The sequence below is a fragment of the Aedes aegypti genome, chromosome 3 (assembly GCF_002204515.2).
Source record: "Aedes aegypti strain LVP_AGWG chromosome 3, AaegL5.0 Primary Assembly, whole genome shotgun sequence".
Lineage (NCBI taxonomy): Eukaryota > Metazoa > Arthropoda > Insecta > Diptera > Culicidae > Aedes > Aedes aegypti.
Genome location: NC_035109.1, coordinates 365,742,568 through 365,758,903, shown reverse-complemented (window position 1 = coordinate 365,758,903; position 16,336 = coordinate 365,742,568). Strand labels below are relative to the sequence as shown.

At 42.6% G+C, this 16,336-nt stretch overlaps 2 protein-coding genes across 2 annotated transcripts; one reads left to right on the top strand and one right to left on the bottom strand.

Annotated features, from left to right (window-relative positions):
• Positions 1 to 544: 544 nt before the first annotated feature.
• On the top strand, positions 545 to 1,135 carry LOC5564576. The gene is made up of 2 exons (XM_001648877.2): positions 545 to 701; positions 754 to 1,135. Exons 1-2 carry the CDS (start codon positions 681 to 683, stop codon positions 1,069 to 1,071), a joined length of 339 nt encoding a protein of 112 aa, XP_001648927.1. The 5' UTR covers positions 545 to 680; the 3' UTR covers positions 1,072 to 1,135.
• Positions 1,072 to 14,969, bottom strand: LOC5564598 (titin homolog). Its single transcript, XM_001648876.2, has 3 exons — positions 14,725 to 14,969; positions 13,180 to 14,642; positions 1,072 to 3,111 (listed from the first exon to the last, which is right to left on the bottom strand). The coding sequence occupies exons 1-3, from the start codon at positions 14,782 to 14,784 to the stop codon at positions 1,152 to 1,154; spliced, it is 3,483 nt and encodes a 1,160-aa protein (XP_001648926.2). The 5' UTR covers positions 14,785 to 14,969; the 3' UTR covers positions 1,072 to 1,151.
• Positions 14,970 to 16,336: the final 1,367 nt, after the last annotated feature.

Here is a 16,336-nt window from a genome sequence, read left to right as displayed (position 1 = left end):
AAAGTAGATTTTGTATGAGATTTGACAGAAAAATGAATGACAAGTTCATCCACTTCTCCTGGCCTATAGCGTTGCATCCAGCATAAAATTAACCCAACAAACGTCAGACCAGTGAACATTCATAGGGATGTCTCATTTAGAAAAGGTGTCGATTTTTTAATATCAGCCATTAAGGCCTGTTCACAAAATTCTTTACGCTGAAAAGGGGTGGATATGAGTTTTCAAAATGTTACAGCTCATACAAAATTCGTATAATTTTCATACAAAATGCGTTACGAGCGGGTGGGTTGGTATCAAAAGTGATCATTTTTGGCATTATGAATAAACTTTACGATTCCATGCGTGGACAAAACGTAATTTGTTTCTAATTTTTATATTAAATATAAAAATTTGTTTATTTTTTACAACGAAATTTTTGTTTTCTTGGACACCCCTAGAAATGAGACTTCGCTGCCTGCTTGTTGAGTTTATACCAGTTAGTTTATGTCAAAAGACATCGCACCGCGCGCGCGTCAACTCCGACAATTTTTTATGAACGTGATCCAAACTATTTATTTGGAAATTGCATCTTGCATCGTCCGAAGAGCTGCACCAGTGTTATCGTGCATTTTTGTGTTCCAGTTGAGATCAAATTTCTGCTGAATCGAAATAATACCTACTCTGTGTCCCAAATCCCACTAATGGAAATGGACTCGAAAAAGGTTAGATTATTTTATAATAGTTTATACTTTTCTAATTAACAACGATTTTCAGAAAAAAGCTGCCGGTAAGAAACGTTCGCAGCTGGTCGGCACGCTTCGCAAGCAACGCGACGAACTGAAATCGGAATGGATGCGTCTGGAGGGTGACCGCATTCAACTGGCAGTGCGCCACACTGATCTGCTGAGCCAGTGGAGTTCGATTTCCGGCTCGTTTGTCGATGCCACACGAGAACAGGACAATGTCATCGAACGATTGCTCAAAGAAGCTGGCCTGCCGGATCTTTCACCCGGCAAGCTGCACAACGAGAAAGAACTGCGCCAGATAGCGTTCGAAACGGCCGAGAAGGCCGTACAGACGGAGCTTTGGTAATTCGAGTTTAATATTAGATTTAATGTATATATTTTTAAACGAAAATACAAAACAAAACGAAATACATACAAAGCGAATGTTCATTCCACCACAATGCTTGAACTGCTAACCTCCGTACTTGCTGGTAACGATTTTCGGCTTCGCCTCTTCTTGCGGGTCACGTAGATGGTAATTTCAGATTCGTTATTGTCCTCGATTCGATATTCGCCATATTTGTTGGAATAGACGATAACTTGCGGGGTTTGGCGCTGTTGAGACTCGGATGGATCACTTGGCGTGACCTTTTCTGGAGATGGAACAGCCTGAGGGGTTTCTGGTAAACTTGTTTGAGACGCGTGCTCCAATTCATTTGGTGGACAAGCGGGAACATCCGTACATTCAGTGACTGTGCTGCTACGTTCTGATTCGTACGAAGGCACGTCCACGATTCGTTGATCTTTGGAAGCTTTCGGCTCTTGGCGATCGATTTGGGAAGATTTGCTTGACAAATCTTCTGGACCTTCTGCTGCAACCTTTGCCGCGACAAAAGTTTCAATCTCTTGTGAGCCCTCAGATAGAACATTTTGTTGGTCATGTTGATGCCGTTCCGTGGACGATATTGGAGCTGCCTGCAGCTGAGGACTCAGAGCAGGTCGTTCTTTGATGATCTGCGTGTCAGATCGTTGGTTCGAATAATCAAATGGCAACCCTTCTTGTAACTCTTGGACTTCTGTTACACCAGTCTCAGCTCTCCTCGAGGTAATCAATGAACGTTGGGATTCATCTTGTTCTTGTTCGACTGTTTGCAATTGTGCTCTAGACGATTCTTCATAAATTTCTGGTGTTTCTTTTGTGGGTTGGTGGCTTTCAACAAGCTTTTTGTCTGGCTGAATTTCCTGGGATGATTCGTTGGACAGAGTTGATTTTATATTTTCTATGACGTGAACGTCTGTAAACGATTCTTCAAGTAGCGCATTTGATTCGTCAGGTTGCAGTCGAACACTGGACGAAGAAACATCCATCGGTGTTGGGTTCTGCAAGGAAGACTGATCTCCACAAACACGTTGATCCGTAGGGAAATGTTTCGATTTATCGGTCAAACCTGGCACCGGCGAGTTTTCTGCATTAATACTTTCAGCAACGAGTTTCTGAATTGTAGTATTCTTCGGGAGTTCTTCTTCTGCAGACAGATCTATTATTATTTCTTTCGAAGATCTCTTTGATGTAGCTCTTGGGGCTTTATCATTCACTTCAGGTATCGTTTTTACGGTTGCTTCCAGTTCAGAAGTTTGACATTTTTCTGTACGCGTTTTCTTTGCTGCTTTCTTGTGAATAGGTTGAACAAGCTGTACGGAAGGCATGGGAGCTTCTTCCGAGGAAGAATCCACTACAATCGGTACATTCAATTCAGAATTGCTCTTTTCTTTCTTGGGAAAACCTTCCGCAGGCACACCGACTTTGTCACGCGTTTTCGACTTGGATCGTCGTTTAGTACTAACATTATCCTTGAAAGCCCTTTCCTCGTGAGCGGCCGAATCCACTTTCTGTTTCTTACGATCATCAGATTTGTCCCTCGTTGCAGAATGACGACGCTTCGCCGAAACCTTATCCGGCGACCCAAACAACGAGTTTTCATCGTCCGTGCCAAAAAGATCCTTCAGGGACTCCTTTCTCGTCTTGCCATGCGCCTTCTCGTCAACAGGATCTGCACTCACCGGATGAATCGTCTTCGATTGGCTTGACTTTGATTGTTCCTTCACCTCGTGAGTACTGTTGAGCCTCTGCGATTTGCGTCGTGTTGTCCGATTTGGAGTGGACGTTTCAAAATATTCTATATGGCGATCAGATGTGGAATTGGCTTTCGTTTCGTGCTTTGAGCTTTTGCTGTCCTCTGATCGATGATGGCTGCTTTGCACTTGGCCTCGGATAAAGGAATTGGATAGCCTATCGAGCAAAATTTGTGCTTTACTATCGCGACGCTTTGGTGTCTTTTGAGTTGTAGTTTGTAGTTTTGATCTGCTGGTCGTCGTTTTAACTCTATCGGGAACGGCAGGTTGAGATCTGCAATAAAAAACAAAATATATAATGAACAATCAAGTATATGCATTAGTGTGGGGCAAAATTTAGATTCTTGCTCCAGTCCACTTTTTGGATTGCATTTAGGTCCCAGAACAACTGTGCAAAATTTCAGCTCGATCGGTGAAACTATATTTTAGCGCCAGCTCTTACTTCTGCAAAGAAAAATTGCCAGAGGTCGCCCATTGACCTTTATAAAAATTCTGAACACAGGCCTCGATAGGTATTTTTACGATGAAGAATATTGCCCAAGACCGCGAAACAATCCGACACTTGTGAAAAAAGTTATTCAATGAAAACCTATTGACAAGGCAACGATGATTAACCTTCGGGCTGTCGCGCTGTTGTACTTACACCATCTTTTTAAGTGGTCAGGCTCCTGAGATATCTGCAAACAAAAGTTTCATGCTCACTAGCGCCGCCTAGTGGCAAAATTTTGAATCAACTAGCTCGAAAAATGATAGTCTTTAACTTACTAAATAACTTTGCCGAAGACGACATCCTTCTAAATGGTCAGGATCCTGAAAAATCTGCAAAACAAAAGTAAAACTTCCATGCCCACTAGTGCCACCTAGCGATCATATTCCGAATTAAATGAGGTACCATCAGATAGCGCTTCACCTCCAGAACAACTTTACTAAAGACCCCAAGTTTCTATATTAACTGGATTTCAAGATATGACGATTTCAAACTGTGGTTTCCTCGAACCGTACACAGTGCGTTCATAATTATGCGACTTCCATGTACATTTATTGATTTTACCGTATTATAAAAGGTCATACTGTAAATAAAAACTGTCGAGTATTGTTCTTAAGAAGATGCTTGAGGAATACATTTTGGTTTGGTGTCGATAGATATTTTTGTTGCAAAATGATAGCATATAAATCACAACTGTTGTACAAAGTACAACAGCGCGACAGCCCGAAGGTTAACTTTACCACAGGCGTCTAGGGCATATCAATGAGAGAAGATAAATCAAATAAACTGCGGAATCGACTTCGGAAATGATACCTTGGCCAGTTGTGTATTATGTCTGGAAGGTAAGCAAGTACGACAACCGTTTCCGAGTAGTAAATCAAGATCCGAGGAGGCACCCGTTATTTCATTACATTTTTAGATGACGCAAGTTGTTCAGACTAACTGCCATTTCAAAAAGTAGCATACTTTCTTTTATTTTTGCATATTTCTACATTGAAGTGTATTTTTGAGTTTTCTTCGCAACCTTGACTGTATCTCTCTTGTAATCGAAAGTTCGCCGCGCTATGAACACGCAACTCGCGACGCTAATAAAAAACTGTTAATTTTTCGTTAATAAATACAGTCCATTTCTCGAATTCCAGTCCGAAACCGTACATTATTGGTCCGTTCGATCGCGGATATGGAATAATCGGTCGTTTTCGCGAATTATTCGATGCCGGTCAACACTCGTCGCAGCTCGAAAATTCCGATAATCCCTACAGTCCGGCAGCAAAAAGTGGCGAAGGCCGACGCCGAACGACGAAAGAAAATGGCGGAAGAATTGAAGGCGCTCCAACGACGATGTGAATTCATTTCGGCGAAGGTTTCACGCATCAAAACTAACCTCATAAAAGCGGACGATGAACAGACTCCAGTCAACGAGTACGTTCTCGATACTTTCCTACGTACGATTGATGCTGCATACATCGACATGAACGATTGTCAGGCGAAGATTTTTGCTGTCACACCGAACAAACAGGAGGACGAGGAGGAAAAGTATTTGCTGTTCGAAGAGCTGTACACGGAAGTGCGGGCGGAAGTATGCAGGCAAGTAGACGGGCACAGGAAACGAGCGGAGTTCCACATAGATTCTGGTCGCCAGCTGGTACCAAGTGCGCAACAGATACGAGTTCAACAGTCCGTTTTACCGCATACGCCGCTACCAACGTTCGACGGCAACTCAGAGCATTGGTTCAAGTTTAAATCAATGTTTCTGGACATTATGAAGAAGTGCCCAACCGAGGATGCTGCTACAAAGCTATACCACTTGGATAAGTGTCTTGTCGGGAATGCAGCCGGCGCGATTAACCAGCAGTTCATCAACGAAAACAATTTTGACGGTGCTTGGAATTTTCTACAGCAACGATACGAGGACAAACGGAAAATCGTCGACATTCATGCTACTCGGTTGCTCCAGCTGAAGCCGATGACTCAGGAAAGTGGTAAGCAGTTGAGGGAACTAATCGAAGAATGCGTGAGGCATGTCGATTCGCTCAGATACCACGGGTACGACGTACTAGGCCTCTCAGACATTCTGTTGGTCAACATGATTGCCTCTCGGCTCGATTTCGAAACGAAAAAGACGTGGGAAGCTACTGACAAACACGGTGTGATTCCCACATACGCCGATACGATTTCCTTCTTGGAAAAGCACACTCAAGTTCTCGAGAGAGTAGAGGCCAGTCAGCAAAAGATTAAGCAGAAATCCAGTGCGAGTGCTCCAATGCACCCACAAAAGTCACATGCGAAGTCCACTACTTTGACAGTGACTAGCGAGACGAAATGCGTTTTCTGTGAGAAGGCGCATTTTAACCACCAATGTGAAGAGCTGCTTAAACTTTCTGCTACCGACAGGAACGCCAAAGCAAAGCAAGCTGGCGTATGCTACAATTGTTTGAGAAAAGGGCACATGACTGCAAAATGTACGTCGAAGCACTCTTGCCGAGACTGCAAAAAACGACATCACACGGTTCTACACATTGACGTCCCGAAGCCAAGTGATGATACTAGCAAACCAAGCGATGTTCAGTCTCCTGAAACCGGCAATGCTTCGACAAATACGAGCAACGTGGTAACCCTCAATTGCGCCGAAAATACAATCGAACAGAAAACAGTGCTACTATCGACAGCTGTGGTAAACATACTTGATGTACATGGCCAGATCAAACTGTGCCGTGTTTTACTAGACTCTGGATCGCAGCTGCATCTAATTACGGAAGCAATGGCCAATCTCCTTGGAATCACCCGAACCCGATGCTCTACGAGTGTAGTTGGTGTCAACGGAAAACAGACGCCAATCAAGCACAAGTTATCTGTTCAATTTGGCTCACGTATCAACGAGTACTCTCAACACATCGAATGTCTCATCGTACCTAGGATTGCCAGCATTATTCCAGCAAGCAAACTCAACGTGTCTGATTGGATTATTCCGGAGGAAGCTGTTCTGGCAGATCCAGATTTCTATAAGCCCCAACGTATCGACCTTCTCATCGGCGCAGAATTGTTTTACCGCACCCTGAAGAGTGGACAAATTCAACTCGGCGACAGATTACCTGTCCTACAAGAGACCACACTAGGGTGGGTCGTATCTGGCCCAGTGTCGGGACATTCGTCGTATCGTCAACGTGAAGACTGCAATGCAACTCTCTCCGATTCTGATCATCAAGAACTCGAGCAGTTGATCCAACGTTTTTGGGAATTGGAAGAGGTTCCAACGGCATCGAAGCTATCGAGCGAAGAGGAATTGTGTGAACAACATTATCTGCAGACAACAAAGAGAGATTCGACCGGTCGCTACATGGTCAGGCTGCCCTTCCGCGACAATGCTGACCAACTTGGTGACTCACGTCAGCAAGCAGTCAAAAGGTTCGAGCATTTGGAAAGGCGTTTGAGTAACAACACGGAGCTGAAACAGCAATACGATTCCTTCATGGTGGAATACATAGAGTTTCATCACTGTGAAGAGACTCCAGAACACGAGGTTATCAGTACTCCAAACTTCTATCTTCCTCACCATGCCGTTTTAAAACCGTCTTCATCGTCCACCAAACTTCGAACGGTTTTTTATGCATCCGCAAAGTCATCTTCTGGTGTGTCGCTTAATGATCTTCTCATGATCGGACCGGTCGTGCAAGAATCATTACTGAATATTATGATGCGGTTCCGAATCCATCGATACGTCTTCTCGAGCGACATCTCTAAAATGTATCGTCAAATCAGGATCCATGACGACGATACAAAGTTCCAGAGGATTGTTTGGCGAAAGAATACTACAGATTCCCTCAAAACGTACGATTTGACAACAGTGACGTATGGCACCGCGTCAGCACCGTTCGCAGCCACACATACTTTGAATCAATTAGCTGCTGACGAAGGCTCACATTTTCCACTAGCTGCTGCGGTTGTCATTCAAGATTTCTATGTGGACGATGTTTTTTCGGGAGGTGACACTGTGAACGAGATTCAAACTACGGCTGAACAACTGACACAATTGCTGAAGTGTGGAGGATTCCAACTACACAAATGGTGCTCTAATTCAGCAGAGTTTCTAGAAACAATTCCGGAAGAGCTACGAGAAAAGCAAGCCCCAATGGAAATCAGTGGAGTCAATGACATCATCAAAACGCTTGGCCTGCTTTGGAACCCGTCATCGGACGAACTGGCATTCAGGATCAATCCGATTCAACAACAAACCTCTATCACCAAACGACATATTCTGTCCGAGGTTTCAAAAATATACGATCCTCTTGGGTTGTTTGCACCCGCCACGGTGGTCACAAAGTTTCTTATGCGTGAACTGTGGAAACTTAAAATCGGCTGGGACGAAGAAGTGCCAGAAGAACAGCGGGATAAATGGATCACCTTTGTCACGAGTCTAATGAACACAGCTGGAATGACAATCAATCGACACGTCCTAGCAAATAATCGAATTGCCTTGGAATTACACGCTTTCTCGGATGCTTCCTTGGCAGCCTATGGTACATGTGTATACGTGCGTTCTGTTCTTCCAAACGGTTCCGCGGAAGTACATCTTCTGACAAGTAAATCTAAAGTGGCTCCAAATCAGACAATACCTCGCCTGGAGCTGTGTGCGTTTCTGCTAATGTGCCGACTGGTAAAAGCTGTTACTTCGGCGCTTCATTTGGAGTTCGAAAGTATCGTTCTTTGGACGGATTCCCAAATTGTTATTTGCTGGCTGAAGAAATCGCCCCACGAGCTCACCACGTTCGTCGCCAATCGTGTAGCCGAGGCACAAAGGTGTACCAATGGTTACCAGTACAGGTACGTCCGATCAGCACTGAATCCAGCGGATATAGTGTCCAGGGGTATCCTCCCAGAAGAGCTGAAGCATAACGATGTTTGGTGGCACGGCCCGTCGTTCTTGCAAACCGCTACTTACCCGGAATTTGAATTTGCAGATGTAATTGAATTACCAGATGTTAAAGCAGTTACACTTGTAGTCAACAATCCACCAGATGAGTTTCCTGTTCTCTACCGACACAGCTCTTTTCGCAAACTGCGGAGAGTGATGGCTTACGTAGCCCGATTTATTCGGAAATGTAGGAAGACACGAACAGCATATGATGATGAACCGTTCCCTACGGTTGAGGAATATCAAGCAAGCCTTCACATGATCGTCAGCTTAGTGCAACGGCAACATTACGCAAAGGACATCAAGCAAATACAGCACTACCAAACAACGCAGAATGTGAACGATAAATATGTTGGTGATTTACGTTTCCTGAACCCGTTGTATGAAGCTGGAATACTACGTGTAGGTGGGTGAATCAAACATGCGAACCTAGCGTTTGAACGACGGCATCCGATAATACTCCCTCCGAAGCATCATGTAACAAAGATCATTATCAACGATTTCCATGAAACGTACCTGCACATCGGACCCAGTGGTTTGTTGTCGGCATTTCGACAGCGGTTCTGGATAGTGGACGGCCGAAATGTGATTCAAAAACAACTTCGGAAGTGTGTTCGCTGTTTTAGGATCACTCCACCGGACGTCAAGCGCTACATGGGTGACCTGCCAAAGTTTCGTGTGACACAATCTGATGTCTTTTCGAGAGTTGGTGTTGACTACGGTGGGCCATTTCTCATCAAAACAGGCAACCCTCGGAAACCAGTGTATGTGAAAACGTACATCGCACTATTTATTTGCATGACGACGAAAGCTATTCATATTGAGCTGGCGGCAGATTTATCGACCGAAGCTTTTATCAACATACTGAAGTGTTTCGTGGCTCGTCGTGGAGTTCCCACACAAATACATTCCGATAACGCCACAAATTTTGTCGGCGCGAATTCAACATTACACGTATAGCTCCGTTCTTTTCAATCAGCAGGATACAAAACTAGCTCTCAGTAACTACTGCCTACCCCAGGAGATCAAGTGGTACTTCATCTCGGCGCGGTCTCCAGAATTTGGTGGTATATGGGAGGCTGGTATAAAATCGGCCAAGCATCACATCAAACGAGTCGTTGGCGATGCGAAGTATACTTATGATGAGTGGAGTACCTTGATTGCACAGATCGAAGCTATTCTTAATTCAAGGCCGCTCGTTCCTCAATCTTCTGACCCAAGCGACCTGAAGGCCATCACACCTGGACACATTCTCATTGGCCGAGAATTGACTGCAATACCGGAACCTTCCCTTGATGACGTGAAGTTGAATACGCTCTCTCGTTACCAACTCATCCAAAGAATGCGAAACGAATTTTGGAAGAGATGGTCACTAGATTATTTGCAAGAACTACAGCGTAGACCAAAGCACAATCGCAAACATACTGAAGTGAAAATCGGAGATTTAGTCGTTTTGAAGGAGGAGAACGTGCCACCCCAACAATGGCGTTTAGGCAGAGTGGTTGCAGCCAACCCGGGTTCCGATGGAATAACTAGGGCGGTGACGGTAAAGACGCACAGCGGTGTTTTCAACAGGACGACGGCGAAGTTGGCGGTTTTACCTCTCGATGATTGAGTTCCGAGGAAACTGCAACGCGGGGGAGGATGTTCAGACTAACTGCCATTTCATAAAGTAGCATACTTTCTTTTATTTTTGCATATTTCTACATTGAAGTGTATTTTTGAGTTTTCTTCGCAACCTTGACTGTATCTCTCTTGTAATCGAAAGTTCGCCGCGCTATGAACACGCAACTCGCGACGCTAATAAAAAACTGTTAATTTTTCGTTAATAAATACAGTCCATTTCTCGAATTCCAGTCCGAAACCGTACACAAGTCGAAAGGTCAACGTATTCTTTCTCCAGAGTAAAAATCAGGTGTTTAGTGCTTTCGAGAGTTTCAAAGTTTCAGCGAATGCTGAGAAGCAGACCAGCAAGCCGATCCAAAATCCTACTATCGGATTATGGAACGGAATATGTAAATGGAGAATTTCGTTAACTGTTCGAAGCCGAAGGTATTCGACATCAAACGATATGTCCGTATACTCTACAGCAAAACGGAGTTGCCGAGAAGATGATTCGGAGATTGGTGGAGAAGACGAGATGCTTGTTGAATGATGCGAAACTCGGTAAAGAATTTTGGGCAAAAGCAATATCAACCGCAGTATGGGGGCAATGTGACGTAGTTGGCTACACGTTCGCTTTATAAGCGGATGGTCATGGGGATTTCTAGCCCTCTCAACAAGAAAAATATCGTCAGTCCGACCAAGAACAACACGAGCCCATCCGTCCAACATCACGGTTGTCTGAAAGCGGACTGACATCTGACCCTTCTCTGAGCGAATGCTCAACTGTTTCCGGATTACCACGGCAATCGACAAAAACGGCTATGAACAAATGGACCTCTCTTGGACTGAGAAAGCATCCCTGCGTGCTCTTCAAGCTTCCTGCGAAAAGTAGAGAGGGCAGCATCAGATCTAAAAATAGATTAGGTAATACAATAGTTGTTCTCTAGCACAACATTCCAATCGATCCTCGCTCAAGTGACGCCCAATGGAAAAATGAGCTTCCAATTAGAATACAGTTAACTCTCCCTTACTCGATATTCCGTATCTCGATATCGAGTTAGAAAACCATAGTAAAAGTTGGTTTTCATGGCTAACTCGATGGTCCCACGGTATTGAATTGAGAAATATCCTGAAGAGCAGATGTTTGGCATTAAAGTCACCAATGACAAAACATTTTGACTTGTTGCGAGTCAATTTTCGCAAGTCAGTTTAGAGCAAATTAGCTTGCTGTCCAGAACATTGAAAAGGCAAATAGGCAACTATGAAAGTATACTTACCAAGCTGTGTTTCAACTGAACAATCTAAAGTTTCAAAAACTTTAGTTTCGGATGACGAAAACAGTTGATGTTTTATACGCCTATGAATGATTATTGCAACTCCCCCACATGCCCCATCAAGTGGTTCATGAACTGTTACACTCTCCGAATATGGTTCAATCAGCTAATTCGGATCAAAGTCCAAACACTAGGTAAAATAGTTAGTGTTAAGGCCTTTTGGTGCGTCATCACAAAATGGCTTATTCCAAAATCATTAACATATTGTTATGATAGTATTGGTATTTGCAACATCGATGAAATATAACTGCTTATCACCTGATTTAATGGATAATTTATGCGAAGAAAAATGCTTCAGATGGTATTTCAATATTTGATCAACACTTTCAGGTACATAATTATCAATTTAGCGACAATATACATGAGATTTATATGCTCAAAAAAAATCTCCGATTTTATGCCGCATTTCATTGCCTCACACAACTACACTTGTAAATAGAAGGTGCTTACCTTTTCCATTGTAATTCTGCAGCAAACATTTGTGTTTTGGATTTCATATTGCGTTCACTACACTTCCACTAAACAAATCTTTCATTCACTTCCCTTAAATGAACACATTTCAAACGGGAATCAAATATTTATAAAGTTTTATCAACCGCAACACTCAAAACTATTATGGCGGTGGTTTTCACTTGCTGCAAATCGACACCGCCACCACACACTGAGACATGCCTGTGCTTATAGTCTAAAATATCCAACTTTTTTTCTGTTGTATTAATTTTCAGTGCGGATAGGTTGGGCAAAGCATAGAAACTTGAAATTCATACGTTGTTTGTTTTTCGATTCTCTCAAATTACAAAAACCATCTCTACGAAGCATAAAATCATACCAAGAGTTTATCAATTTGGACCACCCAAAATAATTGAAAAGCTCCACTGTGCGATGCGTCGGGATGCGTCGGGACGCATCTATCGTGTGTACACAATCATCGCGATCGTTGAGCGCAGTGATATCAGAGTTGCTATCTGTAAAATCATAGCATTTAATGTGAATTGATCACAAAAATCATTAAAATTTTATTAAATCAGTGATCTTGTGATGGAAAACTATTTGCAAAATGATAAGTTTTTATGATATGCAGCAAATGTTCCGAAAACAAGCATATAACAATTGCTAGAAATATTTGTCACCAATCCCCTGGCAACACCGTCATCCCTTGCAAACATAAACCGTACCGATGCATAACAAAAATATGCGATAAATCCAATTAAAAACAGAGAAGTTCCGTTGCCCTTCATTAAATTGTAATGTTTTCTTTTGATATGTACGATTGAAGAGTTGATTTTGATTTCCAATACTTGTCGATCTACTAAATTTCCCATGTGTTTACATAAAAATATGCTTAACACAATTGTTATATTTTTTGTTTGTTTGTTTTGAAAATATACATGGAAAGGCGACACTACTACTATTACATCATTGATGATTCTAATGATTTTTTGACTTACACGCCGCTTCACCTTAATTATCTGAAACAAACACCTTGAATAGTCCTTGAGAATTTTCAGAGCAATGTTTTCCTGGTGAAATTTCTGGTGAAATTCCTCTATTGAAGAAGAAATCTAAAGAAAACAATAGAACAATTCCTAAAGCTTTTTTAGGTAGGAAGCAGGATCTTATTCTTGGCACTTTTGATTCACTTCGACAGTGGGGTTTTTTAAAGCTATTGAGCTCATATTTGGCCACAATATGCGTCGCATTGAAGTGCTTCTTAATGCAAAATTACAGACAATTCGGCCGAGAAAAACCCCCCATGCCAAAGTGAATCATGGAAGTGCCCAAGTAGTTCTGCACTATCTAAGAATAAATTCCTGAATAATCTATGGAATAGTCGCGTAATACATAGTTTCTGAAGGTTGCTGTAAAATTTCATACAACTCTAGTTGAAATAGAGACTTTGAAGACCATCGATAAAAAAAATTAAACGTTTTAGAGGATTGCATAAAAATACTGTCCAAGTCTCCATAAAAAGACCTACTACCTGCCCTGATATCGTCAAAGTACCTTTTCAAATCGCCCTGCGCCGGCTGGGACTCATCCGATGAAAGAAGCTCGCCTTCCTCCAGATCTTTCTCCTCGTTCTCTAATGGTTGCTTGGCAATCACAGTCTCCGCGGAAGAATTGCGTTCGTCCTCTTGATCCGGTGCCGTATCTTCGGATTCAACGATACGCAACTCGCGACTATCATTCAAACGTAGATCGTCCTCGAAAGACAGTTCCGGAACAAGCTCGATTATTGGCGGTTCCTGCGGAGGAATCACCAGAGCTGGTGGCTGAGAAGTATCCAACGCACCGGAGCTCCTGTTCAACCCTTCTATCAGCTCGGTAGACGTTTGCATACATTCCGGCTCGTGATTGGCCGATGGTGTTGACTCCCCGTGCAAAGCACGCATCTTTTGTTCTACATCTTCCATTTTTTCGGGGGACAAACTTGCTCCCACCCCGGTTGTTCCGATCTCGTCCGATTGTATGATATGATCCTCCAGGGCCAGCTTACTCGTTCGTTTTTTCTTCTGCGAGGTTTTCCCCTCCGAGGGAGCAACCCACAGATCAGAATTACTAGCTGCTTCATCAGTCGTTGTGGCATGGTCATTCGATACACTATGCTTATCCTTAATAACGCAATTTTCTCGACTTCGCGTTCTTTGAGGTTTCTTCGCCAGCTGTCTATCCCATAAATCAGAATTACTAACTGCTTGAAGCGTATTCGCATCCGGAGATCGCTTATCGGTGCGAGCCATTTCCTTTACATACCGATCCAACTCTCTCTTGTTCATCGGAATGAACGTCTCCTTCAGTTTTGTCTCCGCTACCGAATCTGCCTTAGCCACTTCTTCCATCGACTTTCGCCTTAAGCAAGGGAATTCCACTGGGGACAGATCCGGAGACCGATTCTCACGATGCCTTGCTCTTTGGTCTCTTTCGCGATCCTTTTCTCGAATCTTAAGCTGCATAGCTCTTCTTTCGCGACGGTTTTCGATCATTAATGCCTCCTTAAGCTTGTGCTTTTTCCTAATCATATCGCGTAGATCATTGTGGGCTATTCTGTCTCTGTTTCGTGAATTTTCACTTTCTCTGCGACCGTCTCTGGATGTACTTCGCGATCGCCTTCTATTTCGATCGCGACCGCGGTCTCGATCCACCTTTTTCTCCGTCATAGTTCCAACGCTTTCCGTCTGTGCTGATTGATTCAACATACGGATTAACGTCGTCTGGGTCCCTTTATCGTGCTTCCGAACGGATCGCGGATTTCGCCGGAACGCATTATCATCCCTCTGCCGTCTGATGTCTGCAATCAGAGAATCCTTGCGCTTGATTTCCGCCTTTGCTGTAAGCAGCAGTGACGAAATGTTCTCCAGCAAAATCCCATTCTGTTTGGTAATCACTTCCTTCTCCGTCTCTTTCTCCGCAATTTTGGCTTTCAGCTCTTCGATTTCCGCATTAAGCTCCTTCACAATTTGGGTTTCCTGAGACGAAATAATTTCCAATCATGACGCATAGGAAATCGAAAGCCATATCAAGCTCATCATAATCGGTGCTTCAACTTACCTTCCGTGTTTCGACCTCGAATCCTTCCAAATCACCGTAGATATCGTAGTCATCGTCCATGGCTAATTGATGCAAGTGCTCGTTACTTTTGTGACATTAATTTTAATAACTTTTTCCCCTATCGACGCATAAATTAAACACTAAAATCAAATAATAAAAATTAACAAGTTCAGACTTTCGATGCGCTGTTTTCGTTTTGCAAGGCGTTCGTCACTGTTTGTTGACTTTCCTCGTCTGTTGACGCGCGAATCCGACAGCTACTCCGACAGATTTGCGCGGGTGAATTCAACGGTGGTTGCCTATTTGGAATATAGTTTTGGCATACGAAGTAAATACATTTTAATTTTAAATTTGAAAATCCAGCTTTTACGAGCGATAATGGCTGCCGCCAACGTGCTCGCTTTCTGTTGGGGATGTTGCCACAGAACGTCTAGAACCTCTATAGTTTTCTCTTCCGTGTCTCTTGCAAGTTGATCCATGCGAATGTGAATATTTCTGGATCGATAATCCTCTATTTTCATGGTGAGGACAAGGATCAGAAGAAACTCAGAGCACATAATGTGCGTTGATCCAATCCATACGCGGTCATCATAAACCGAAAAGTCGAAGTTTTCCCAAAAGTTGTCCATGATTGCTTTTTTCGATAGGGGGTCATGCACAAATTACGTCACGCTCCAAGGGGGGGGAGGGGGTCGAGCCAAGCGTTCGGAGGACTCATACAAAAATTGTGACAAGGGGGGGGGGGGGGAGGCGGTTGAAAAAGTTGAGATTTAGCGTGACATAATTTGTGTACCATCCCTAGGAGCCGGAGTTTTGTTGTTGTTTGAGAAATTCAATTTCTTCTTATTTCCATCTTTTCAATTTTTATACCAGTTCCACTCGTTCCGATTACGTTCACGATGAAAAAAGCAGTGAACGCTTCTGAAATACAGAGCGCTTAGAAACGGATAGATGTGGATAGAGACGGTTAGATCAGGTTGCCCGAATAAAAAATACAATACAAAAACAATATAACGTATTGTAACAGTACCATTCAATATATTGGAAATACAATACAGTATATGTAAAATGACAATACAATTACAGTACAATATATTGTTTTGAACAGTTCACTGTATGGTATATGAGATTTTTGCAATATAATGTATGGGTGGTTAAGTATCGTAACAATACAAATATAGATATTTTCTCATACAAACATTTTGAAAATACAATACGATATAATGTTCATGTATTGTCTTGATTAGCAATTCGTGTATTGTTGTACAATACAAAAACAATTCAACGAACTGTACCATGATTGCATTCGTTGTTACAACTAATGTCAAGTGACTTCTAAAAAACTACTTATTTTTACTTTTTGAATATTTTTCACCCAACATTTCTTGCTTTCTGAACTTGTTTTGTTTATTTCTTTCAGCAAAGCTACATAGAAAAAAGCAACAGTTGTTTTACGCGAAAATAGGAATTTGACCAAAATTGTAAGGTATAAAACCAATTAAAAACAATACAATGTTCTGTTATAATATATTATATTGTTTTTGAATTGTATATCCAAACAAGAATAATATTGCTTCGACATTCAATTACAATACGCTGTATTGTATCCAAT

Bases quoted from the DNA above. Each gene is read 5' to 3' on its own strand.
- LOC5564576 (XM_001648877.2), top strand. From the start codon at position 681: ATGGAAATGGACTCGAAAAAG. The intron at 702-753 runs GTTAGATTATTT...AACGATTTTCAG, and splicing joins TGGAAATGGACTCGAAAAAG to AAAAAAGCTGCCGGTAAGAA.
- LOC5564598 (XM_001648876.2), bottom strand. From the start codon at position 14,784: ATGGACGATGACTACGATATCTACGGTGATTTGGAAGGATTCGAGGTC. The intron at 14,643-14,724 runs GTAAGTTGAAGC...ATTTCGTCTCAG, and splicing joins TCGAGGTCGAAACACGGAAG to GAAACCCAAATTGTGAAGGA. The intron at 3,112-13,179 runs GTACTTTGACGA...TTTTTATTGCAG, and splicing joins GCGCAGGGCGATTTGAAAAG to ATCTCAACCTGCCGTTCCCG.